At 46.7% G+C, this 27,825-nt stretch overlaps 1 protein-coding gene across 1 annotated transcript in view; it reads right to left on the bottom strand.

Moving 5' to 3' along the window:
* The window catches only part of SNX29 (sorting nexin 29), a 457,786-nt gene that overhangs the window by 282,199 nt on the left and 147,762 nt on the right, over positions 1 to 27,825 (bottom strand). Inside the window, exon 14 of the mRNA XM_033101149.1 lies at positions 17,944 to 18,026. Within this exon, the coding sequence (XP_032957040.1) occupies positions 17,944 to 18,026 (83 nt within the window). The remainder of the gene's footprint in view (positions 1 to 17,943; positions 18,027 to 27,825) is intronic.

Here is a 27,825-nt window from a genome sequence, read left to right as displayed (position 1 = left end):
GAAAATAAAACGAACCTACACTGGAGGCAGAACCAAGAGGCAGAGAGATATATCTTCCTGATACACCATTTGTGCACCTGGATCCAGCCATACCTGCATCCTAAGTTTCTTAGTTCTGTGAGACAGATACACTTTTTTTGTTGGCCTCAGTGGTTTCTATTGTTTGCCAAAGGGGGGGAAGTTCCAGTACTAAAATAAGGCTGCAGGCTTCAACAGCTCTTGAGGGAATAGCAGAATCACAGGCCAAAGCCCACAGAACACTAAGCAGCGGACACAGTGGGAGTTGAGGCCAGGCAGGGGTGGGGGTGGGGGGTGCGCATGCACACACATGCTGGGCTCACGGGGTAGTCAGGATCAAAGTATGAGCAATCGGGCAGACCTGAGAAGACAGATCACCTGTGAGATGGCTTGACTAACGGTAAGTCCGTACTACGTGCTGGCAAAGCCCCCAGTGCACTCTCTTCGGGGAGACATGATGACCAAAGTACAACGCCCTTTACCAAAGGAAATCCGTCTGTGTCCCACATTGCAACTCTAAAGACATTATGTATTAAAATATGTATGATTTTTCAGTAAGAGAAATACCATTTAGACCTTAAATAAGGGAAGGCGGGAAGAATGGCCTTGACCTACGAACAAAATAACAAACTTCTGCACTAGATCACAAGAATGCAGAATACTCCTTTTCTATAAAATGAAACTATAGTTTCATTTTATACAAACTATAGTTGTATCCCTTTAGTAAGATGGCAAAAAAATTCAGCGCGTCACAACCGATGCTTGTTAAAATGGAATAATAGGCAATAAAACATGAGAATATTTTGCACGTAGTAAAGGTTAAGTATTGTTCCAGGAAGACTGTCTCGATCACATACATACATAAGTGTGTGTGCTTAAAAGCATATTTCTCACTGTGAGCCACAGTCAAAAAGGGTTGAAAACCACTTGTATAAAAGACGTCAGATCATTAAAAACGATGTCAGATCAGAGAGGACGTGGATGACATGACGTACTGGTTTCTAACCAAAAGGCAACGGATGAGCACAGAGCCCATGCTTCCACTCAGTGACTGTACTTCTATAAATCTTTCCCACTAAAATGAAGCCCCCAGGATATAAGGACACACGTATACGGGGCTTATTGCCATACTGCTTGTGGTGGCAAAAACCTAGAAACAACCTAAATGCCATCGACAACAGAATGATTTAAAAACCTATAGCACAGCCACAATGGACTCTTAATATGCAGATATTCAAAAGAATGATTTAGATCTGTATCTATTTATCTGGAGGAAGATTCACGACTGCTTCATGATATACTGTTATCTGAGAGAGGCAAAGTACATCAGGGGTCAGCAAACGTTTTGTTCTGCAAAAGGCCAGATGGTACATATTTTCAGTTTTTCAGGCCATGTGTTCTTTGTTGGAACTAGTGCGCAACTCTTCCGTTATACCGAGAAAGCACATATAGACAATACATAAATGTGTGTGGCTGTGTTCCAGTAAAACTTTATGTACAAAAACAGATGACATGTCCATGGGCCGTAGTTTGCCAAGCTCTGATAGGAACTGTAATCCCATTTGGGTTGGTGGGGGAGAAATAGGAGAATAGGTATACCTGTGTTTGTAGAATATAGATTTGCATGAGTTTACATACATCAATTAATTCTAGTTGTGTAAAACGGATAGCATTGGGGGGGAGATTATTAACCTCTTTATACATCTCTGTATTGTTGGGCTTGTTATAAAGACTATACATAACTGTTTTTTAAATTCCAATAAAATATTCAATAATATAAAATACAAGCTATCTAGTGACTGCTTTCATTAAAATCAATTCTCTCTAATATACTTAACCATTTTCTTACCATTGCAAATAAAAGAAGAGACCTTGTATAATTCATATTTAATTGGGTGTCAACTGTCATAAAAAGAACTCTGCAGCTAGAAATTGTCCAAACAAGACGGAAAGTGTAATAAGTCATGGGAAACCAAGAAAATAAATTTTATTCTCTTCTCCCGGTGAGAGACCAAATGACATAGCCTAGTTTGAAACTTAAGCTTAGAAACCTGGGATCCACTGTTAATTGAGCCAGGTAGTTACTATCTGCATATTACAGATGGAGTGGCTGAGTTTATGCCATCTCAAAATGACGTGACAGTTGTGCATTAAGCCAAGATTTAGACCTAGGTCCGAATCCTAGTTTAATCAAATTCTCTCGGCACTGACCAGTAGCTGATCGATAGCACATGTGCCAACGGTAAATCCAGTCCCTTGTGCTAGGCTACAAGGGCATGCTAGCGTCACAGGGTAATTAAGCATGGGATACAAAATAATTGACTACTTCTTAGACATAGAGAGAAGGATGACTCTGTTGCACCCAAACGGGGGGAGAATTTCAAAGTGCTGGGCACTTGGCCACGTGGGTGGAAAACAGAGACAAAGCTTCCCAGCACCCCTTGCAGCTAGGTGTGGCCACATGAAAGTGTCACAAGCAAATTGCAGAAGAAAAGACTAATGAACTGAAAGCCTTAGCCATAGAAACTATCCAAAATGAAACATACAGAAAGACAGAAAAAAACGCCAAGCAACCTGCCCAAGGTCGCAGCGCTGGCAAAGGGCCACACCCACGGTCTACACCTTCACGCTCTAACACTTCCAGGCTGCCTTCATGAGTGCTGTCCTATTCGCCTCTGGAAAAGAGGAGGGAAGGGGCCAAGACAGCAGCAGCCAGCCTGCAGCCCATCAAACCCCACTTCCCGTCATCTCGGCGCACGTGCTGGTGACAGGCACTTGACATAATTTACACTCAGATTGTACCACTGCCTGGTTTTCCCATTAAGATACTTACCAATTTTTTGTTATTTTTTTAATGCCATGAGCTTTCCTTTTAGCCCATAAATTCCATGTGTCAAGTAAGGGGGTAAGGTGTCACTAAGCCCTTCAGGCAGGGTGTTTATCCCAAGTGTGCTCACAGAGCAAAGCACTACACCTATCTGGAAGAATATACTGCTACATTTTAGTAATGCTTGAGGGTTGGGAAATTATTTTTATTTTCTCCTTTTCCACTTGTCTATATCTTTTTTTAATTCTCTAGATGAATGTGTTTTCATTTTTTAACAAGGAAAGTACACACAAATTATTTTCCAACAATAAAGTTGCTGAAAAACAATTTGAAGGCAAGCCGTGATGAGCTCAGCAGGCTGCTTTTGGCCCACGTGTTTATGTTTGCTTACTGTCTATTCCAAATCCTTCCTTTTACTCAGAAGGAAGCCAAGACCATAGAAACAAGGCCTGGAAACTGTCGGTGCACCATTCCGGCCTGCCTGCCAATGGGACCCCCGCCTGGTGCTGACCGCCTGCTAATGGGACAAACCAAATGCAAATGCAGGCAAGAGTCATCAAAGGCAGAGCCGGCTTGGCCTAACTGGCTGCACCTGGGGAAGGAAGGCATTCCTTTGAAAGGACTGGGTACCCAAAAGGAAGAGAGAAATGGAAGGGTGGCAAGGGCAGAAGTCTGGGGTACAGCACGCACCTAGAACGCCTCCCAGTAACTAGGGTCAAGTGCACCCACGTAACACGTCACATGGTTCAGTCCACCTCCTGGCCCGTTCTGCTCACTGGCTGCCAGCGTTCCGTGTCCAGGAGCCCAGGTTACTGTCCCTACCCTGTCACCCAGCCTGGGAGCTCCACAGGGTGGGTACTGCGTGTCACTTCTGTCTCAGGGCGTCCCTGGTCCGGCTCACCACTCACCAGCTGTGCACCTGGGCAATGACAGGGACAGCAGTTTGACACACACAGGTTTGCCCCACTGTGCACTCTCGCTGACCTCTCTAGGCTTCACCGGTAAAGTGCAGGTGATAATGGTACCGACCTCACAGGAAGCTGCCTGTTACGCAGTTAGCACGGGCCTGGCACATGGTGCTTAATCCCTATTATCTATTATTGCTATAAGGTACTCAATAAGTCCATTCATCCCTTCACTCATTCATTCATCAAACATCTACCGAACATCTACCAGGAGTCACGTGTCTGTTTTAGAAGCTGGGTGCACAGCAGTATCAAAACCAAGTCATTCTCTGCTCTCAGAACTTACGTCCTGGTAAATATTTATTGAATATGTCACTAAAGAAAGGAAGAAATAAAAAATGTATAGTACACAATAGGCAGCAATACTATAGATCTGGGAGTGACAGCTAGGGCAAATGATGGTGGGGGAATCACAGAGGGCTTCCTGGGGGCAGTGACATCTGACTACGAATCAGGGGTAGTGAGATGGGCAGTCAGAAGATTCTAGACAGAGTGAAGAGAAGGCAGAAGGGCAAGGAGGCATTCCACAGAGAGGGGTGAGGAGGCAGTGTATTTCTACTGAAGTGGAAAGAATGAAATTGAGGACATAAAACAGTGAAATAACCCCAGATGAAGAGATGGGCTTTATCTCTTTATAGGATGTCTATTTTTCGGTTCAGTCCAAGAAAAAAACAGATATATATAGACAAGTCACTCTCCGCCGAGGTACAAGGCATCATTACCCACTCAAGCAAAGCAAAATGACCAGTTGCCTTATAAAAGCTATAATTAGAAATTTAAAACAGAGATTTCAGAACCAAAGTGGCATGTAGCAAAACAGGTCACTTGTCAGCTTCCAGGAAGCAGAGAAGTTGAACACCAAACGAGATGCTGATGGACAAACGGCATGACAATAAGCACAACGCCGAGAAAGCCCTAAAAAGTAACGACCACAATGACAAATATATGTCTCGCCAAAGCCTCTGAGGAGAGAGCCGAAGTGCCCCAAATACTCCTGTTCTGTTTCTGGGCCTTTGTTTCCTACCTAACAATAAAAAGGAAATGAACAAAAGTCATGAATCGATACTTGGTATTTCCAGACAATTGCTTTTGCAATGATTTAGGAGAGGAAAGCGTCCTGCGGAGGATAAAATCAGCTTGAGCAAATAAAACATTATCCCTTAAGGAAGTCTCTCGAGAGGTCACTTCTAAAACCACAGACTGGATCCTCTCACACGACTGTGACTCTGTGCCTTTGAGGAAGCTTTTCCCAGTAGTGATGGCACTAAGGGATAGCTTGGGGGAATTTTAGGAACCACCACCCCCAACACCCCACAAAATTTCCATCAGCCTCACCTTCTTGAAAGCCACCCGGGACAGGGACCTAACCAATAGGCAATCGTCCCTCCTTCCTTAGATGCCAATGAAGCAACCACATTTCCCAGCTTTCCTTGCAATTAGGGGAGCCCCAAGAGCTATAAGTAGAAGTCATTTGGGGGAGCGAGGTCCTGAAAAACTCCTTAAAGAAGGCCTATTATCCTTAAAGCTTTAAATCCTCATAAAATTCATCTGTGAAATGCACTCTCTGCCCTTCCCCACTTTCTGCTCCTACCTGCCTGAAATACCGATGTGATGGCTCGAACACCAGTGACCAACGAGGTACCACGAAGGTAAGAAGCCACGTGCTGAGGATGGTAGAGGAAAGAGGAAAAGGCAGCCTGAGCTCCCAGCGCTCCCCAGACCCTCACACTGGCCCTGGACCACACTACTTACTTCTGGGTGCGTGTCAGGCCCAAGAAACACCTTGTGGAGGTCACTGTTGTTGGGGTTTCTTTTCTAATCAGACACACCTCGTCCACCTGATACGTGAGCCCAAAGAAACACACAAACTCAACAAAAACAGAGTGTGTGCTACACAGACGCAGCCTCAGGACGAGGCCTCCGAACCCGCCTCCCACCAAACACTCCAGACGTCTCCCATAAAAATTCTGGAGGCACCATCGATTCCCACGGCACGCCAACGTCTCCCCTCGTCTCAGAATCCATCCTATTTCGGGGCCCGCCCCTCTCCCATTCTCAGTCCAGTGTGTGGATGACGCTGCTCCCCCCTCAGCCCCTTCCAGGAATGAGCGTGAGCCTGACGAGGCCCCTCAGAGTGCTAACCACCCCACTGAATCCCCAGGATTCGCTGAAGTGAGGCCTGCCACCCACGCTGGGCCCGTCGGAGTTCATCTGGAAACCTCCGTGGGTGCAGTCAGGAAGAGTACCTTCAACTGCACTTACAACTATTAACACTTTTCACGAATCTGAAACGAGTGTGGGAAATTATCTGTTAGATCTGGGTGCTGAGCACGTAGGGGGTGTTCAGTATGCTACTCCCTGGACTTTTCCGGTAAATTCTAACTTTTAAAACAACCGGAGCATGAGCCACTGTCCTGGGAGTGTCTTCCCGGTGCTACCAGTACCAAGCACTTAGTCAGAGCCAGGTACAAGGCTCAGACATTCATTTAAAGGTCAGGAAACCAGCTAATCACACACATATTGTTTTACCAGGAGAACAGACTACAACGCTTTCAGAGGTTCACTCTACAATTATCACCATAATTATTCACCCATTTTCAGAAATGAATATATAAGTGTTTTGCTAATGTACCTTGACCTGCCACAGCCTAGACGCCCTTCAAAATGCATCTCCAGTCCAAAATAACTTCAATAATTGCCTGGCGCTTTACACATGGCATCACTTTGAAACTTCAAATAATTCTATGAAGTCAACGTCATTCATCTCTACCCCTCAAATGAAAACATTGAAGCTCTGAGTTAAAAGCTTACTCCACGAATTTGGAGCTAGTAAATGACAGAGCTGCGATTCCACCCAGATCCCCCCACCTGGACGACCTGTGCCTGCCTTTTGGCTCCACGCTCTAGCACCCCTTCTTCATGCTCTTTCTCTCCTGGGCTGTGCAAGGAGAAGCCTTCACGGAAAGAGAAAAGCATGCCTTGCCTACACACCACTGCCACTGGGGGGTGGTACGTTTTCCCCAAGGCCGATGTCCAGGTCCGAGTCCCTCGTGCTCTGACCGGGTCCCCCAGGTGGCTGATGGCACACCTCAGATTTCAGTCACCCAGGGAGAAGAGGGCAACGGAGTGGATTTCCCTCAAGACAGAGCTAAGGGGTCGATGCTAACACGTCCAACCTCCCAGCCCCAGGCAGAGGCTGCCCCACACAGGCAGGCAACTCTCGGTGAGCCGTCACACCACCTCTGAGGTAGTGTGTCTGGTCTGGGTGGGAACTTTGGCGTGGCCTCTTTCCGGGCGGACGACTGTAATGGTTAACTTCATGTGGCTGCGCCGTGGTGCCCAGATATTTGGTCAAATGCCAGTGAAATGTCACTCAGAAGGTATTTTTTAGGTATGATGAACATTTAAGCCAGTAGACTCTGAGGAAAGCAAATCACCCTTCACAACATGGTGGGCCTCGTTTAACCCGTTGAAGGCCTGAGGAGAAAGGACCGAGGTCCCCAGAAGAAGGAACTCTGCCTGCAGACTGCCTCAGGCTTGAGGTGCAACATCGGCTCTTCCCTGGGTCTCCAGCCTGCGGCCTACCTGGTGGATTCTGGAGCTCTCAACCTCCACAATAGCATGAGCCAACTCCTTAAAATCAGTCAGTCTAATCTCTCTACAGAGATGTAGATAGAGACATAGTGAGATACAGACAGAGATAGATACAGACATATATGTATGCATGTATGTATGCATATGTAGTGTGTAACATACATGTATAAATCTGTATGTGTGTATATCCATGTGTATATGTATATGCACGTATGTATATACTTGTATATATGTGTGTCTGTGTGTACATACATGTATGTGTGTAGGTTTGGAGTATTGCAGGGGAAACCAGAAACACCTTTCAGAAAAAAGAAGGTACAACATGGTCTCTTCATCCCAATTAATGATTGACAAGAAAATCAGTTATTTCTGACAGATAAATATCTTTGCCACGTTCTTTTTACTGCAGACCCTTACAAGCTACTGGGCATTCCTTCTGAGACTCGATGAGCACAAACCCAAAAAAAAGCACATTGGGTATGAGGTCCCTTCCTCAGGAGCCTCACAAATGCCTTGGGAGATGGGAACCCCACGCATGACAGTGGGTGCCCAGCACCGGCAGCATGAACCCACGCTCCCCTTCCACGATCTTAGTGTTCTCGCTGGAAGGCAGCTGCCCAGCAGAGACGACAATTCCCAGGTGCCTTTGCATCTGGGCGGGACCAGGCGACTGGTCCTCACCGTGAGCAGAGCGCTAGGGGTCACTTCCGGAAGAAGAAGGGAGAAGAACAACAATTATTCTCTTCCTCTAAAGTACATAGTATGTAACACCACAGCCCCAGACTGTTTCCTTCTCAGAGAAAGCTGTTCCCCGCTGTACCAGCGCGCCTGCTACTCTGCAATCACTCCTAGGAGTAAGAGTGCCTGGACACAGTCTGGCAACAAGTCTGCATTAAACACGATGTGCTTGATCAACACACACAAAAACAGGTTTCTAAGTCACAGATCACCCTTTGTGTGGTCAGGCCACATGCCAGACGGGATTGCAAAGTCACCCGCAAGAGCAAACAATCAAACCCTGACCTTGGTGACGGCTCACAGTAAGTGCAGTGGAGTTTAGGAAACTGCAAGTTCAGAGTGATTCCATTTCTTAAGGTGACGCGACAAGAACTGGTTCTCACAACAAATGCGACATCGGTGCTGACCAAGGATAGGAAAATGGCATTTCCAGAAGAGGAAACCAGATGAGCAAAAGGGATCAGAAAGTGGTCGGGATGTGTGTCCATGGGAGACCAGTGTGAGTGCAATGAAGCTTGTGATGAGCAGGATGGGGGGAGGACGCCGGACACAGGTAAGGGCCACGCTCCGGCGGAGACAGAGATGAAGTGTGGTTAACACCCACTGTGGCTCCTCCAGGGGCCGGGGGCGGGGTGGGCACAGTAAAAGCCCTGTGCTGACGCCGCCCGTGGCGGTGAACAGCGGGCTTCCATGCGCCCCCCACCCCCAGCCCCCGTCTGCTTAGTTGGTGGAACCTATTTGGAGAGGCAAGTGCTGAGGCCAAATCTGGGATGAAGAAAAAAATTAATGTAACCTTGCTTGACTTGAGATGCCTACCGCTGGCCAAGAATGAGAGAATGTTGGCACATCCGTAGCATATTGGCTGACCTTGAACCTCGTTAATTTGAAAGTGATATCCTCCAAGGCCGTGGTTCTAAGGGGCCAAGCACTGGGATTTTTTTAACACCTGGGTGACTCAGAACAGAGCCCAGATGAAGAACCACAGTGGTAAACGGAGAAAGATGGCAGAGTGGTTCATAAGGAAACTAGTGGGGAAGAGAAGCTGCCTCTTCTGCTGGGTTGCTGAGATTAAACCTAGCGCTGCTGGCAGCCTCTCGCCAGCATGAGAACACCCGCCTGCACATGGAGCCAGCACACAGTGGGGCGTCAGAACGGGGCTCATGGGCTCACAGGGACTCCTGAGTGCATCCTTCCCATCTCCGCACTCAGTGACGTAGTGCTGGCCGCGGGAAGTCAGCCACAGTGGGCGCGTTACAGCATGGAACTCAGCAATCGCTCTGAATCAGGGCCGTGTTCCTCCCCAGAGCGCTGCTGGTTCAACACTTACCAGCACACATGGCCATTACAGGGGACGAAAAACCACAGCTGAGAAATGGGGGGCTGGGGAGACCTCCTAATATTGTTGGAGCCACTGGATCAAGCCACCCTCACGATGGGGACTCCTAGACTTCCGTTTTGTTTTGGTTAACCCAGATTAAATTGGATTTTATGGCTCTTAAAGTCAAAAGAGCTCTGAAAGATGAAACCATGGGAGAGTCAAAGTCATACGCTACCTATAGTCACGAGAAGCAGAATCTGCACGTGATCAGAAGCGTGTGGCTGGAGGCACAACCGAAAGGTAGGTGACGTGGGACTGAGCACACTGTGGCCGTGGCACCAGAGTGAACCCAGGAAGTCGCCTGCTGCTGAGCTCCCCAAAGCTGCCACAGATCTTCAACCACCTAAACCCCGTGAGGCCAGGTCCCACGACAGCTCCTCTTAGATTTCCATTCCCTCGTGTTATAAACACGTCTGGAGCACACACATGGGCCAAGCTCTGTGCAAAGCAAAAACACAGCAGGAGAGAAAACAGGCCAGGTCCCTGCTCTTGTGTATCGTCCAGTGCAGGGGGGGATACAGATGGTAAAACAAGGGCGGGAATTAACAAGCAGGATACTTGAGGAAACTGGTAAGTGCTGTGATGAGGATAAAGGCAGCATGGAATAAAGAATGAGGGGAGTCGGAGGGCAGAGGAGGTGACCCCTGAACAGAAGCCTGCCTGACAAGGTGGAATCAGCCATGCAGAGATGGAGGGAGGAGCAGTCCAGCAGAGGGACAGCAAGTGCCAGGGCCCTGAGGCAGGGAATTCACCTGAAGGCCAGTGTGGCTGGAGAGGAAGAGCCTGATCACACAAGCCCTGAAACCAGCATCACAAAGTACGGAGTGGATTTTAAACAGCAGAGTGATGGGATCTGATTTATGTGTCCATGAGGTTCTGTGTTTATCCCCTGGCACACACACACACACACACACACACACACACACACACACACACACACACACACACACACACAGAGTCATGAGCCAGCTTTCCTTGCAACCAAGAAGCCTGCCTCAAACAAAGATGGCTCTGCTTCTGTGCACACTGGGGGCAAGAACATGAGGCCACCCCAGGGGAGCCAGCCCAAAGCTTGCGTGATTGAGGCTGCAGGATAAAACGTTACACTGTACGCGCCCCTGAAACAAGGCAGGCTCTAGGACTCTACCTGTGCCCCCGCTCCGGCGCCCCACTGTGTGCTGGCTCCATTGAGGCAGGTGTTCTCATGTTGGCAAGAGGCTGCCAGCCTAGGTTTAATCTTCTCTCACCCATGACCATCCATCTCCACACAATCAGGCTCCTCAACCATCCGCCCTATTTTCTGGGAGCCCAGGGAAAGACCCCTAAGTGAGAGCATGAAGTACGTGCATATTCATGCAGTGTGGGACAGGATCAATGGACATGCCACATTCAGGCAGCACGACATGTGAGAGAGGCTGATGACTTCCTTTTCTTAACTTCTTTGTTTCTTAAACTTTTAAAATTGCTCCCAAGCCTCCCTCATTTGTCAAGTTCCTCCCACGCCATCTCCTGATTACTCTGAGTGCCACCAGCAACAGGCCATTTCTTTTCCCTCTGTCCCTGAGCCTCCGGCAGATGAATTAAATGGAGATGCAACCAGACCTTGCAGCTTTCAAATCCTTCCCTACGTTCGAGGACTATGGCGGCCAGGACAGCTGATGACCGAAGTGGACCTCACGAGAGGGAGGGTAGGAGGAAGAGCATCACGACACAGCAACAGATACTGTGTATTTGGAAAGACAGACCCCAGAGAAACAACAGCCCTTTCCGAGGACAGGATGGGCTCCACATCCAGTAAAGAGCTAATAGTTCGCCATGGAGCATAGGAGCTATCGAAAACCAACTGAAGCTTGAAAACAGGGGCAGGGGAGGTTGGTGCAATTATTGTTCCTATTAACAACAAGTTCAGGGTTGGACTGTCACATCATGCACAGCTGGACTCAGGGGCTCAAAGGACCCGCTCAGAACTCGGTTCCTCTGCCTCTCAGCTCGGCACCTCTCCCCGTGTGATGGCCTCATTCCCAGCCTTACATAGGAGACAAGACAACGACAGCAGCCCCTATTTGCAGGCCCAAGAGAAGGACTGAACTCTTCATGATAGCCTCCTAGAGCCCGAGACTCAGCTGGAGCTAGCCGGCTAAGGTCAAGCGCAGGGCGGAGGGTAGAGCCCCACCACGTCACAGGACGGACACCGCGGGAGGATGCTGGTCAAGTGGAAAATGGAGCAAGTGGGACCTGACACGGCAGAGGACACAGATGTCCACTATACACACCAGATGTGGGAGCCAACCTAAGCCGTGTGACAAGGGCAGACACGTGACTTTCTGGAATGCCACGTTCGGCTGCCCCTGGCAGGAGAATCTCTTCCTTCATACAAAAAGTAAGATCGCAGGCAAATGTTCTCAGGAGAGCCCTGGGGAAGCCCAACACCTCGCACGGCTCTGTTCAGCAGCCAAGACCTCATAACAATGTCTTCCTGTGGGACATTCAGAGAAACCCAGCCTCCCAGCTGCACACACAACCATTGACCACACCCAAAAAGTAAGGGCCACTGGACAGTGGGGCCACCGCCATGCAGCTCTGGGGGCTTCACCACAAAGTCCAGAGCAAGCTGGTGGCAGGAATCATCCCGCAGGACTGAGACTGGTGACCCCAGGGCGGGACGAGTGTGGACTGGGGCAAGGACTCCCCTCACTTGACCAGACAGTAGAACCATCACACGTGTGGGGGAGTGGCAGGGGGCTTTGCTGTCCCAAGTGTGGCTGCAAATCAAAGGCCCAGCTCTCCTCTGAAGTCCCAACGTTTGTCCACCAGGGCAGCCCTGACCAAAAAACCCAACCTTCAAAACGTCAGCCTCTCACCGCAGGCACATCAGATGATGAAATGGTCCATCAATGATCAAGTTAATACCTCACCGCAAGTGAATATTACTTTTATTCGCTTCCTATTGCTGCTATAACAGATTGCCACAAATTTAGTGCCTTAAAATAACATAAATTTATTCTCTTACCCTTAGGAAGTCAGGAGGTCCAGCTAAAATCAAGGTGTCACAGGACCATGTTCCTCCTGGAGGCCCTAGGTGAGAATCCGTTTTCCTGTCTTTTCCTTCCTTGGAGAGCCCACCTTCCTTGGCTTGTGGCCCCTCCTTCATCTTCAAAAAGTGTTTCTATTGGCCACATCTTCTCACCTAACCCTCCTGCCTGCTTCTTATAAGGGCCCTTGGGATTACACGGGGGTCATCTAGATGCACCCATTTCAGGATCCTTAACTTAATCACATTTGAAAAGTCCTTTTTGCCACGTAAGGTGGTATATTCACAGATTCTGGGGATTAGGACGTGGATGCCTTCGGGGGACCATTATTCTGTGGACTACAGCATTTTCTAGATCCCAGACTCTGATCTACGCATGCTGTCTGAATTATATCACTTAATATTTAACCCTCATGACAACCACCTATGAAGTACATACTATTTTAATCCTAATTTTATGAGTGTACAAAGGGGCAGCGAGAGGTGACGTGAGAGGTGAAGAAGTAAAAGTACTACTAATTTCATTGCTAACGTGTAGTGAGTGGCTGCTACGTATCAGACATTATTCTCAGTATGTTCCATGTACTAATCCATCTCATCTGGCTCCAGAACCCTATGAGGAAGGTACTTGTATAATTCCCATTCTACAGAGGAAGAAACCAAGTCACAGAAAGGTCATATCCCAGGGAGTGCTCAGTGTCTTTACAACAGAAGTCACTCATCCACTAATATCCTTCAGGACACATGAGAAGAATGTAGGAATGCACAGTGTTCCCCAATGTTTTGCCCGTCACCTCTTCTTCCACGGGGGTAGACGCAGGCACCAGGATGAAGTGACACCCTAGAAGAATGACACAGGCTGAGACAAGCCTTCCTTCTGTTAACACGGCTTTTCTCCAGACGGTCGGAGGCGATGGAGCGAGGTGTCCACTCCCTGACCAGCCCTGCTGGCCCTAGGAGGCCCTCAGCAGCTGCCATCATCACAGCTCTTGCAGACGGACCTCCATCCTGGGGCCACATGTTTCCATGGAGACTTCCACCATAGTAACGCCCTGGGCCTCACTCCCACACCTCACACCTGGTTGGTGAGACTCTCAGTTGGGTAGAGTTGATGTATTAAACAATGAAACAGCCCCATGGACTCTCTTCCCTGTTGGTTCCCTCTAGGTGAGAATAATTCTGCAGACGCAACAATCCATCACAAAGGGGAACCCTGGGTGGCAGTGTATCAGGGAATGAGACTGGCTATGGGTCAAGCCCGAGCCTTCCAATCAACTGTCAGTAAGAAAAATGTGTTTTGCTCACTGTGTGTCTGATTCTTGTATCTATGTTTTTACAGGAAACTTGGAGGGGAAATCTCTTATGAAACAAAGTTATTTCTGACCTCCTGTTTGAAGTACAAAATATATGTGTCACAGGTGAGAGCTTCTCATTCATTCTCTCTCTCTCTCTCTTTCTGTCTCCCCCTCCCTCCTTTTTCCTCTCCGCCTCCTCTCCATCCACCAACATCCAACAGAACTAGCACTGCTCAGAACTCTGAGGCTCCCCAAGTTGAAAACAGGAAAAGGGCCCTGTGAGGAGCCAGAAGTTGACAGCGTCTTTCCACAGGGGGCTTGCCCAGGCCCAGGGACCTTTCCCTCTCCAAGTGATGAACATCAAGCCACTGGACATGTGAACCCCCCAACTAGTTCCCCCTTCTGACTCAATAAGCAGCCATCAGGTGAGACTCCAGCTCCGCAAATTCATCAGCCCAGAGGATGACAGGCTTAAACGTCAGTGCGGGCCTTCTGGTCTACCCAGTGGCTCTATTTCTCATGACCGATGAAGTAACTGCTCTTCTGATTATACATTGCTCTCTGTGTGCTTGGCTAACATGAGTCCATTCCTAAGAGAATGGTATCTGAGGTTAAGGGGGTTCACCTGCTCCCCGGGACCCTGACTATCCGGACAGCAAGCTAACTCGTACACATCCTGTCTCAAATTGCAGCAATAAGCCCGAGATGAAACGTGAGTTTGCAGTGCCGTCCTGCTCATCCTCCAGAAATGCGCCTGCCCTCGCCTGGCTCCCTGGGGAGGACACAGGCTGCGCAAGGTCCTTGATGAGAGAGTGTATCACATGTCCATTGAGTTACAATGGCAATTTAATAGCCAAGCCAGTTTCTCGTGGACTCGACGGTCCTCATGACACAGGTCTAAGGCTGGATGGAGAGTCCCACATGCTCCAGGATGAGACAGATCCAAAAACACAAACGGAGGCATAGCTTTTGGGAAACCCTCGGACCTCACCAAGGAGCAAGAGCATTTGGGTGGTGGATAACCCAGCCTCACTCCTGGACCACATTAGGGGGAAATATTCTTTCAAATAGTTGATGAGGCCACCCAAAACTCCATTCCATATATTGCTGATTAAGTCACGATTTTCTTAGAGGGACTATATCGCTTTTTTTTAAAAAGGAGGAGGGTAGGAATTTGAAATTTGATATCTGTAAAATGAGAGTTTGTCAAGAATCTATGCTAAAGGTCCATTTTAAGTTTTGTTTTGTTTTGATGCTGGAGGCGTTTTCCCACAACAACGTGGTAATGAAGGTGAGGATCCCAGCATAGCCCTCAGCAATCCATTCAACCCTGAAGACATTTGGGCTTCAATTTACATTTACTCTTTTCCCTACAGATGAGCTCATAGTTTCATAAATAATTTGTTGCCAAAGGATAAAAAGGAGCTTCATATCCTCAAACTGTAAGGCTTATATTGTAAAGAACGCATTCTGAATTCCCACCTAGAAATTAGGAAACCAGCATCCATCTCTGTGGCCCTCCCTCTAATACCCAGAGCCAAGGAAGTCGTAGATCAGAAAGGACTCTCCCTCTCCTGCTCCGCCAAGTCCCCAGACACCCGAGCCACCCCAGCCTGGCCAGAGAAACCCCAGCCACTGCAGCCTGGTCAGCGTTCATACTCATTAGTTTTCAATGAACTGAGTCAGCAACCAGCTGTGGTTAAGGAGCGAGTCTCAAGCTGAGTAATAGAGGACATCACTGGAAAATTAGGTGAAAGCTCTTGAAATGCTCTCCCAAGTGCAATTTTTAATGAGGCTGCTTCATGGTGCGGACATAACTGCCGCTCACTAGTATTTGTCAAGTGAGAGACGGACTTCAATAAGCAAAACAGGGCATCCGTGCGTGCCCACACTTGAGGACTTTCATAAAAACCTTCCACTGATGACGACTCACAGACAAGGTAGAGGGCCTTGAATTACACGCTAAGAAACAGGGAAGGGACCGCTGCTACACGGAGCAGCAAAATAGCGTAACTATCTCCACTACGACGCATTTAAGGACGAGCTCCACCTCGTGCTGAAACGTCTCCTGCCCAGCTCTGGCTCCGAGCACGCAGGCCAGGTCGCAGAAAAGCAACCTCGGCGACCCTGAGAAACCATTCTGCACACTGTAGGTTCCACGTACCCATTCGGAGGGAATCACTCCCGAAATGCTCCTACTCGGAGATGCATTTTATAGGGTTGGGGCTTTTAAGTCAAAAGCAAGCCCGGCGGGCCTTCCTCTTTTCCTAGGCCTGACTTTCTAATTGCACCAAATCAAAGTTCTGTGTAGGTAGAGTGTACAGTTCTCAGAACATGGTGGTGTGGCCCACAGATCATCTGCACTAGATACATATCTAGACATGCAAATGTAGAGCCCCATCCTAGAGCCACTGGAAGAACGCTTAAGGAGAGGCATTCTCTTCTCCTCTGAGAAGAGGCATATTTAATTCCTCTGCACATTGAACTTTCAGATCTTTATAATGCAAAGAACCAGGGATTTGGAAGAAAATGACCCGAGTTCATCAGCACCCCAGATACATATACTAGTTCCATAAGCTGTCCTGAGACTCCGATATCGAGCTTTTTAATACAGAGGAAAGAGACCTACTCACCACAGAGTTACAGAGTCAAACGAGAATAGCTTGAACTTGCTTGGAAAGGGTCAAGGGCTAGACAAATACTATTCATTCAAAACATGTAAGGAATGGACTGAATGACTACAAAGCCAGGTGCTGGGAAAACAAAGATGAGAAGTGAAAAGTCGGTAGACCAACATATACATAACTCCATATAACGAAACAAATTCAGGGCCATAAGAGCAACAGCCACATGAAAAGGGTGAGGAGCCCACAGAGGAAGCCCACAGACGACTAACGGTTAATTCGGCAATGATTACCCTCTGACGGGTAAGAGTTACAGGCCAATCATACATGAAGTAGGCATGTTATTAAAAAGAAAATCACCAATATGTTGAACCTGATCAAACTGAGACCGTAAGAAATAAAAACTTCAAAGAAAAACCTATTCTTTATAATACTATGCCAGCCATATCCAGATTCTAATCCTGCATCCCTCTATCACATAGAAAAATACCATGTACTGAGCACCTGTAATGTGGCAGATGTCACACTGCAAGCTCGGCGTCGTTTTTGGTAAATCCCTGCAATGACCTCATGACATTGGTGGGATGTTTCCTCTTACAGACGGCAAAATAATTCCAAGAGGTCACGTTACAGGGGGTGAGCCTGAATTCCCATCCAGGTCTAGGTGACCTGTGAGCACGGAATGTATACCCTTTGTTAAAATGTCCACACTCCAAGAGCTCATTTTTTTTTCAGAAAATCTTACAATGGTCAGTTTGGCTGAAAGTTGCAAGACACGACAGCCAAAGTTAAGCTGTTCTTTCTTCAGGCTGACCTGAGAACCACTTCAGTATTTTCACGAGTTAAACTGCAGCCAAACTACAGAGACAAGAAGCATATGGCACCACCTCCTTTGTGAGACCTTGTCAAGTGATCGCTTTCCTATCTATTTTTTCTCTGATTAATAATATCAGCAATAGCTAAAACGTACTCAGTGTTTACTCTCTGGTAGACATTATGCTAAGATGTCTACATGGATTGCCTCATGAGGCCGGCGCTGTCAATTACCCCTACTTTAGAGAGGAGACACCGAGGTACAGAGAGATTAGAAGCTCAGCCAGAGCCGGGGTTGGAACTTGGCCAGCCGAAGCCCAGCGCCCTGGTGTTCTGTCGCTTTCACCCCTGCCTTGAGGTGACTCAATCATGCTGCAAGGTTCACTACCTTGTAAGTGTGTCAAGACTCTAGACATAAAATCCCTTAAGTACACAAACTGATATGACTGTTGCTAATAATCCAGCAACAAGTCTTACAATGTTAGTTTAGCAAAACTACACAGCAGGGTTTTCCATCTAATTGATTTTCTGGAGTCCTGTTTTTCTAATGCATCCGCCTATGTACTCATCACACAGAGTGTCTCCTATGTGCCAGGCACAGACGTGATCAAGATGCAAAAGTCTGGCCCCCGCCCGACCCCAGCTCCGTCTCCCCCTCACCTTCAGCTGTTTGGCCTTCTCTTTTCAGCATCTGGACAGCTCCTACATATTTCTTCAGCTGGACTTTGAGCACCTCATTTTCCCTGCAGGTACAAGAATGTTGAAAAAATATTTTTTTACATTGGCAATTTAGACTGGGGCAGGGAAGAGGGGAGTCTGTGTAAAGAAAAACACACAATGTGCAGCTTATACATATTAATACATGTTTGAGATCATCACTGGAAAAGACGACGTTAGCAAGAGCACATTTGCAGAATGCCTTCAAGAACTGTTCTTTCACAGTGGAAATAAGCTAACTGGTTCCAGTGCCCACAAATTCAGGATGCTGACATTTGCCATGCTCACGTTACTTGAATCTGTCAATCTGTTAGGTGCCCATTCTATGTCCATTTATGGAAGCACGAACCAAGTACTATCGTGTGTATGCAACCTGGGGAATGAATCCTCTTAACATTTTTATTAACTGCTACCTGTATTGACTATTCACCATTCGCCAGGCATCATATGAAGTCTTCAGGTATCTCATTTAATCCTTCCAAGGTATTATCACAACTCATTTTACAGATGAGAAAACTGAGGCATAAGGAGGAGAAGCAGTGGACCAAGCTCACACCCGCCCCCATGTAAGACTGTACTGTGACACATGGCCCTCAGGCGACAACAAGACGCCCTCTACTGAATTCACTCCCCGGGTACACTGGTCAAGGAAAACGACGGGAGGGTCGGGGGTGGGGGGGGAACTACACTTTGTTGAGTATTTATGACATAGCTCAGACTTCACACACGTGACCTCATGAATGAAGCATGCATTCGTTCACTTATCCATTGTTCATTCAGTGGAGAAGTGTTTACTAAGTGCCTATAATGACCTTGTAGGATTGTCCCCATTTTACAGGAAAGGAATGGGAGCACGGATAAGGTCTCTGACCCAGGTCACAAATAGGGCGCACTGCCAAGATCCGAACACAGGTCTCTCGGTCCCAAAGCCCAGAGAGCCTTTCTCGGTCTTCTTCCGGATTTGAAGTTAGTTTCTCCCCAGCTGCCTCAGAAACAGGGGCTCTTTCACATTTTCTGTCTCCGCTTCACCCTGATTACCTCTAAATATGCTCGGAATAGTTCGTCATGATGAAAAGAGCTAAGACTGGGTTTCTTTTATGATTAGGAAAATAAATTTAAAAATGAAAATGCTCCTTGCAAATTACACAATTAGAAGACATTAAAGAAGGAGTGTAATAACCAGCTGAAAACCCAACACCTTGAAATAAACGCAACATGGTCATAGCTATCCCAGCACGCCTCTCGCGCGCATGCTCACGCACACACACACACAAATTTTTTAGATGAAACGGATGGCTTGCACGCCTTTAATTTTTTGTTTGAAGACTTTCCCCTTGTTTGCCTATCCTCTCACCCCTTCCCCTGGCAGCCAACGTGACAAACCTGGTAACGAACACATTTCCTCCATGCTCATCTACTCACTGCAAACCCGACACACTCAACTTGAGTTTATTTTATAAAACTGGATCATACTATACATTTTTCTGCAACTGGGTTTGTTTCATTTAATGATTCACCACAGGGAGCTTCTCACTTGATCTATTTATGGGTGGAAATGGCATTCCTTGATATGGATATGCCACAATTTACTCAGGGGAAAAACCTGAGACCACCCATCACTGGTTCTGCCATCTGTTTTCAATGCATCTGACTACATCTCAGCCACCAAAGACAGCATTTTGCCTATATTTGGCTTTTCCGCACTATATGTTGGCAGAAAGAAAAACCGTACCGACTGCCGACACTACCACGTACTTAGGGGTCACCTAAGAACGCTACACGCATCTCAGAAGCTTGAGAGAGAGGCACACATGGAGCAGTCCCTTCACTGTCACCTCCTCCTAGACAGCCTGTCATGGGTGTTTTTATAGGTGTCTGCACTTTCTCTGTCTGTGACATGAATAGCAAACATCTGAAGCTAAACAACTAACGTCCTGAAAAGCTTTGTGGGAGGAAAACTATTCTCCCAGGTACATGGATTTACAGCTTGTTTTCTTGGCTTCCCTCAGCCAGAATCCTGTCACGCACCCAGCCTCGTCCTAATCTCCACATGTGAATTCAAGTCACACGTGACCTGAAAAAGTAGGGAAAGAATGCAATTTATATGCACTTCTCTGTGGCATAATTTAACAACGGCTCGAGGCAGAACATCCCCCAAGAGGTGGCAGAGGCGGGTTCATTTCGGTCGAAGGGCAGATGAGTCGTGTCAGTGTTTGGCTGCTGTCCCCTCCCATTAGCTCCCACCTCACAGGCCGACGCTCGGCTTCCCTGTTCATCTCTGACTTGGCAGCCAGCACTGAAACGTTTCAAGTGGCTGCTTTACTTCTGGTTTAGATCAATCTCTTCGGAGCAGGAGGGCACACTGACCGCTCTGAAGAGGCAACTGGCTGCTGACCCCACGGACAGGATGAGGCCCTTCTGGTTTTTAATTTTTATTTTTATTTTGGAGTAATTATAGATTCGTGTGAAGTTGCAAAGCTACTAGCAAGAGGTCGGTGTGCACACCCTCGGCCCGGTCTCCCCAGGGGTTACATCTTACGTAACTGTGGTACCATAGCAACAGCAGGACTCACATGGGCATGTGGCAGGGGTCCTATCGAGCCCATTATGTTAACTGCTGCTCAGAATAGCCCACTGCCAGGTGTGTCTCTTGAGATGGTCACAGAGACGTAAATGGCCACAGCAGTCAGACGGGCCCGGCCAGTGAGTGAAGCAAACCAGGGACGGGATAGGAGGATACAGGGGCCAGGGTGCTTTGGCAAACTACACAGGTTTTGCCCCACCAGAAGGCATTAAATCTTAAGACGTCAGTGGCCCAAGAAGGTAATTCCTAGACTCTGAACAACTATCCTGCAAGCAGCTAACAGGACTTTAATTTGTAGACAGAAGAACCATATGGAGTTTATCATTCTTATTACCCAGTTCTGTTATGATTATCAAATAAAACACCTTTTTATCTGACACCTCATGAGACAATGGAATGGATGGATTAATTACACGCATCCTGACTACCAAAGGCCTGATGAATCGCGATGGCTGAAGCCCGTCCCAGGGGCCTTCCAGCACCAGTCACACGACAGGTGGCCTCAGCCTGAACAGGTGACAGGCCAGGTGAGCGGGAATCATCACCCATCTCACTCCCTGTGCCCTGGGCTTATCATCGCTACACACGACCCTACATGCATGTGTGTACACATGTGCGCATGTGAGAGCGAGAGCAACAAGGCCCAAAAGGCTATACACAGGGCTTCCTTCTACTTTTAACTTGTTGTTCGACAAGTTAAAAAAAATTTAAAATTTAAAATTAGACTACGTTGTCTAATTTTCCATACCAAAGTAATGTTAGAAAACAAAAATCACTTTCATGACCTTGCCTTAAAATGTTGTAACGCAAAGAAAAGGCTCCGAGGGGCAATGAAGCCGCTGTGGAGCAGGCCACCCCGCCCTTCGTCTCCTCCCATGTGGGTGAGGCACCGTCGGCCCGGTGGCACGGCCAGTGCGCCTGAGCAAGGAGGCACAGAGGGTGCCACCCTGCCAGCTACATCTTAGAGCGACGCTCCTCTTCACGGCATGGGACTTGCATCCTCTCCGGCTCGTGGGTGTACAGAGCTCAGCTGAAGATCGGCCTGTGAGACCTGGCTCTTCCTGCAACTAACAGAGTCAGTTAATCAAATCCTAACACTCCACCTGGAAAACCACCTGGAAACCCTGGGGGCACAGGTGCTGCCGTTGCGAAGGAACTGGCAGTGCCCCGACCTTCCATGAAATGGGCTGCTTGGAGGTCCTGAGGGTTCAACCAGTTTCTGCACTACATGGATGAACATTTACAATATAGCATTATGTGACAGCAGCAAAGCACAAAGAAAGTATGTTTACTATAGCCCCTTACATATATTTATTGGTATAGATTTGCATTGGAAATATATACACTACAACGTTGACATCATTTCTGACTGATGGAATTAGGAGAAAACTGTTTTAACTTTCCTTCAACAAACTTTACTAGTGTACTAAAAATATATACATATATAAATTTAGAGTAGAACTACACACAAAACACCAAAAACCTACCTCTAACACCATCCTTAGTGGTGAAAGACTGAATGGCTTCCCCATAAGACTAAGGATAAGTAAAGGAAGTCTTCTCTCACCACTGCTATTCAGCACTGTACTCGAAGTTCTAACTGGTGAAATAAGGCCAAAAAAAAAAAGATGCATGCGGAGAATAACTAAAACTGTCACTATTGGCAGATGACATGATTTTCTATATAGAAAATCCCAAGAATCTACAAAAAGCTCCTAGAACTAATAAGAGAATTTTCCAAGGTCAAATTCAAAAACTAACTGTATTTCTATGTACTTCTAGCAAGGAAAAATTAGAAAGCAAAATTATAAAAAGAATCTTTATGTCATTGTTCCGAAAGATGAAATACATAGTTATAATTCTAACAAAATCATGTGCAGGATCTGTATGCTGAAAACTACGGTAACACGATGAAAGAAATCGAAGAACAAAATATATGAAAATAACAGGTTCCTGGACTGGAAGACTCAAAACAGTTAAGATGTCAACTAACAAATTGATCTATAGATTTAACGCAAGCCCAGCAGAATTTTTTTTTGTTTTGTAGATGCAGACTAGCTGATTCTAAGATGAAAAAGAAGCACACATTTGAAGACTTATACTATCCAATTTTAAGACTTACTATAAAGCTACAGCAACCCAGGAATGCAATAGAGGGAAAATGACAGACACAGACCCATAGACTAGAACAGAGCCCAGAAATAAACTCACACGAATATGGCCAATGTACAAAGACAATTCAGGAGAAAGGGTCACCTTTTCAACACATGGTTTTGGAATAACTGGACATTTGTATGCAAAAAAAATAAACTTCAACTAATAGCTCAGACCTTAGACAAATATTAGCTCAAACTGGCCCACAGATAAATGTAAAACAAAACAGCTGTGAAAGAATTTAATCTAAAACAGAAACAGGACATAAAAATGGACAAGTCTCACACATGCGCCCTCAGTAAGACAAAACTTAAGGAATAAGAGACTGATGTCCCGTAAATGCCTGACTTACAGAAAACTGGTAGTGTTGAAATTTGCGTGGATAATGAGGGGTTCTAGTCAGAAGTTGTCTCATGTCAACCTTGGGAAGTTTTGCCAGAGGCATGGACAGGAGACAGATGACCCAGGTCAGGTTGGTCTTGCAAGGTGGGCGGAATGGAACCTTATATAACTGGACTGGTTTTGTCTGCTGAGGGAATTTTCAAGGCTGGTCTTTGTTTGCTTTGATTTTCACAGAATCTAACTGAACTCTCTTCTCTTTACATCCCCTGCCCATAAACACAACGTATTCCAAACCTTCAACAGACTATAGCTTGCTACAGCTTGAGTTTCCCAAATTGTAATTCCTCTGCTATTCGCCAACAAACTCATCTTTTTGAGCTTGCCTCAGTTTACCTCTTTGTTTAGGTCAACAAAACTATAAGACTTTTGAGAAAAATCTTCATGCCTATCCTGGGGTTAGGCAGAGTTCTTACATATAACACCAAAAGCATGATCCGTAACAGAAAAAAAAAAATGTGAGATTGGATTGGCTCTATGAAAAGCATTGTTAATCACATGAAAACACAAGCTGCAGACTGGGAAAAAATATGTATAAATCACACAAACAGTAAAAGGACTTGTATCCAAAATACATAAAGAACTGTCAAAACTTAACACACCGAAAAAAACAATAAAAAAATGGTAGGGACCAAATATTTAAACAGACAATTCACTAAAAAAAGATACGCAAACAGTAAATAAGCACACAAAAAGATGCTAAACATCATTAGTCATTAGGGAAATGCAAATTTAAAAAAAAAGTGAGATACCTCTACAAACCTTAAAATGGCGTAAAAAACTGTAAAGACAGTATGAAGAGCTGAGGAAAACATAGGGCAGACTGCTGGGAGGGATGCTGAACAGCTCAGCCCCTCGGGAAAAGAGGGGACAGCTTTATGTCAAGTCAAACATATACCTGTCCTACAACCCAACAACTCACTTCTGGATTTTTCCTGGAGAAATGAAAGTGTACTGTTCACAGAAAAATCTGTACGTGAATGTTTATAGCAGCATTATTCATGATCACCCAAAACTGGAAACTACTTGACTATCCTTCAACAGTAAATGGTTAAACAAACTGTGGCACATCCATGCAAAGGAATACTACTCGGCAATCAAAAAGGAATGAAATACTGATACCGGCAACAACTTGGAGGAATCTCTAAACATTATGTGAAAGAAACCAGTCTCCAAAGGCTATATACTGTGTGATGTCACGTATGTGACTTTCTAGAAAAGACAAAGCCACGGGGGTGGATGGCGGATCAGTGATGGCCAAGAGTTAGGTGTGGGAGGAGGCTCTGGCCACAGGGGAGCGAGGCAGGAGGGAGTTTTTGGAGGAGCAGAAACTGTTCTGTCTTGTCATGGTATTGGGGTTACATTACTCTGCGTGCGTTAAAGCTCATACCACTGGACATCTAAGAAGGTAACTTTACTGTATGTAAATTAAAACCAAAAAACTTAGTTAATAGAAAAAGAGTAAGTTAGAGACGAGGAGAAGACCGGCCACATTCACCACTAGGCCCACCTACAAGACAATCTAGGAGGCCTGGCCCGATGACCAGACCCGTAATACAGGGACCTGAAAACGACACCATGATGCCATAGGCACGCCAGTGGTAGGCAGGGGATAACAATAATAAAGTCAGCTTCTGACAGAACAGACTTGTTTTCAACATCTCGCTCCTCTTTTTTAAATTTTGTAATTTTTAATTGTGATAAAATACACATCACATAAAATTTACCATCTTAACCATATTTAAATGCACAATTTAGTGATATTAAGTACATTTAGATTGTCGTGCAACCATTACCCCCCACCTCCAGGAGTTTCTTCATCTTGCAAACCTGAAATTATATCCATGCAGCAACAATTCCCCATTTCTCTCCCAGCCGCTGGCAACCACCGCCCTACTTTCTGTCTCTATCATTAATACCCCTTTAGTTTTCAGCAAGATGATTACGCAAATGTCCCCATAAACCGTGGTGCAGCTTTGAACAGGGCTTTGGGGAAGAGGGAGGCCTATCACCAATTCAAAACTCAGTTTGAAACCTGGCGCCGGAGACTCCATGAGCCGTCTACAAGAGTCGTTTTAGGACATGACAACAGAATGAGGCCAGTCAAGCCTGGCTTGCTCCGGCTTCTGCCGCGCAGAGATCTGTGCTCTGCAGCCCTCCCGCGCAAGTTCCGTGCAATGAGAATTGGTGGAAGCCTGAACTCTCCTTGCCAAGATCCTGACTTAATGTCTGAATCAAAGACCAGCTTATCCTCAATTCTAGAAGCAACCATTTTATTACGTTTTAATTCTTCAAAAATTGACTGCTCACATTCAACGCATAACAGGCCTTAAAACCACAAAGAACAAAGCAGGCACGAATGTAGCCAGACACTTGGATTCAACCTCTACCCCCACTGTGTTCGGTTCACCGCATCGGCCAGTCCATTTTTCGTAGCCAGATGGGGGCTAGAGGGTTTGCCACAAAGACGTGTCAACCCATTGCCGTTCGCTCAGCAGGTGTCTTCTGAGAGCCAGGCAATGATCTAGGTGCTGAGAATGCAGCAATAAACAGAAAAAGGCAGATCTCCTGCCTTCTTGGAGCACCACTTGTTCCCCAGTTTTTAAATGATATTTTCTTTTCCTGCTTAAATAGGTATAAGGGACAACACCTGAGAAGTAAATTAAGATTCTATTCCACCCTTTGAACCACCAAATCAAACCATCTCATCAGCCCATCTCCCCGGAGGTAACTCTACTCTAGGCTCTCGGTTATCCTTAGCTGGCTCTGTATGGGGATGCTGATGTAACTTTTGATTATAGACAATTAAAAATGCACAGAAAAGAAGGGTGACCAGTACAGGGAACCTCCACACACCCACCACCCAGCTCTCCAACTCACAGCCAGTCTTGTTTCTCTTCAACCCCGACCTACCCACACCCCACCTCCTCGTCCCCGACTGATTTTGAAGTAAATCTCAGACACAGAACAGCATCCATTAAAATTTCAGGATTTACCTCTAAACAGCAAGGAGTCCTTTTTCAAACCTAATCCCCAACCGGCATCATACCTAAAAAATTAACTAACTGTCATCAAATACCCAGTCAATGCTCTCAATTGTCTCAATTTTTTTTTTTCGGTTTATTCAGATCAGAACTTAAATTTTGGCGGGCTTTTACAGGAAAACACTACGTCCTTTATGTACATAAAGCCAAGCAGAAACCCAGGTGTCTGGCTCTAGAGGTACACAGGTCTGGGTTCAAATACCAGTCCTGCCCCTCCCTGCGATGGGCCGTGGGCCCACGGACCTGCGGCTTCTGGGCCCAGGATTCCTCAGCTCCCCAAGACCTTGCAAGGTTGAGATGATTAGAGTTAGTGAGTGCAGAGTGTGTTAGTCAGTGCCCAATACCCAGAGGCACTCAATTAATAATAACCCCTCCTTTTCTTCAGAAATATGCATTAAATTTGAATCATACCAAACCGGGATTCATGACAAGGGCCACGCTTTAAACAGTCTGCTTTTCCCAGGATGCACAAAAGTGGGATGTATTCTTGCAACCAGCACGGGTTACCTTGACAGTGGTTCCACTCACAAGGTCATCGAAAGGCATCTACTGAACAAGGACCGGGTGCAGCAGGAGGCGTGCGGCTGCACGAAGTGGACGGGGACCCTGCCCTCGGCGGGGGGGCGGAGGGGGCCCCCAATCCAGTGGGAGAGAAAGCAGCCCTGGGAACATGATGCAGAGCAGAAAACTCAACTGGAGGAGGCAACATAGGAAACAAGAAACACCCAGAACCAGACAACCCTGGATTCCACCTCAGCTGCACTTCCTGCTCCTGGACACCATCGTGGTGGTCGGGGCGACAGCGGCAGCAGCTGCACCATCTCATCTCCCAAAGTGCTCCCTGGGTACCAAGCACTGTTCTGTGGGCTTCTGAGGTAGGCAGTCTCTAAAGTGTCCCCAGTGATCTTAGTATTACCAACCATGGTAAAACACCCAGCCCCTGAGTGGGTACTGGTCTCATTCTTTGCCTCTAACAGCAAAAGTGATGGGCTGTCACTTCTGAGCCCAGTTACAAAGACAACGACGTTCATCTGGGATGCTCTCTAGCTCCTGATCATTCGTGCCCTCTCCCTCTTCCTCTCTCCATCTCTGATCACCAGCCACCCTGTCATGGACCCCTGGACACCCTGTGAGGAATGAGGTCTGCCAGCAGCCATGTACATGAGCTTGGAGGCAGACTTTCCAGGCCCAGTGGAGTCTTCAAATGACCACAGCTGCACCAACACCCTGGCATGACCTCATGAGACACCCTGAGCCAAAGGCACCCAGCTAAACCATGGCTAGATTTTTGACCCACAGGAACTATCAGATGATAAATACACTGTTTTCATCTGCTACATTTGGGGGTAATTTGTTACATGGCTGAAAACTAACACAGCTTTACATATATTCATTCATGTAATGCTCAGAAAAATTCTATGAGGTACTTTAATCCTCAGTTTGGGGTCTAGGAAAAAAGAGGTAAAAACAACAGAGAGGACAAATCATGGGCCCGAGTGCCCTCGATTACTTTCCTCCATCAAAGTGCACGTCCAGCAGTCTGAGGAATTTCCACACAGCCAAATGTGTGCAAGGTGGATGTCGCTCTCTGCACCTCAGTCTATTCATCTGAATAATGGGAGTGTACTGAGGACCTCGCTGGAT

Source organism: Rhinolophus ferrumequinum (assembly GCF_004115265.2).
Source record: "Rhinolophus ferrumequinum isolate MPI-CBG mRhiFer1 chromosome 15 unlocalized genomic scaffold, mRhiFer1_v1.p scaffold_54_arrow_ctg1_1, whole genome shotgun sequence".
Classification (NCBI taxonomy): Eukaryota; Metazoa; Chordata; class Mammalia; order Chiroptera; family Rhinolophidae; genus Rhinolophus; species Rhinolophus ferrumequinum.
Note: the sequence above shows the minus strand (reverse complement) of the source record. Positions and strands in the feature narration are given on the sequence as shown.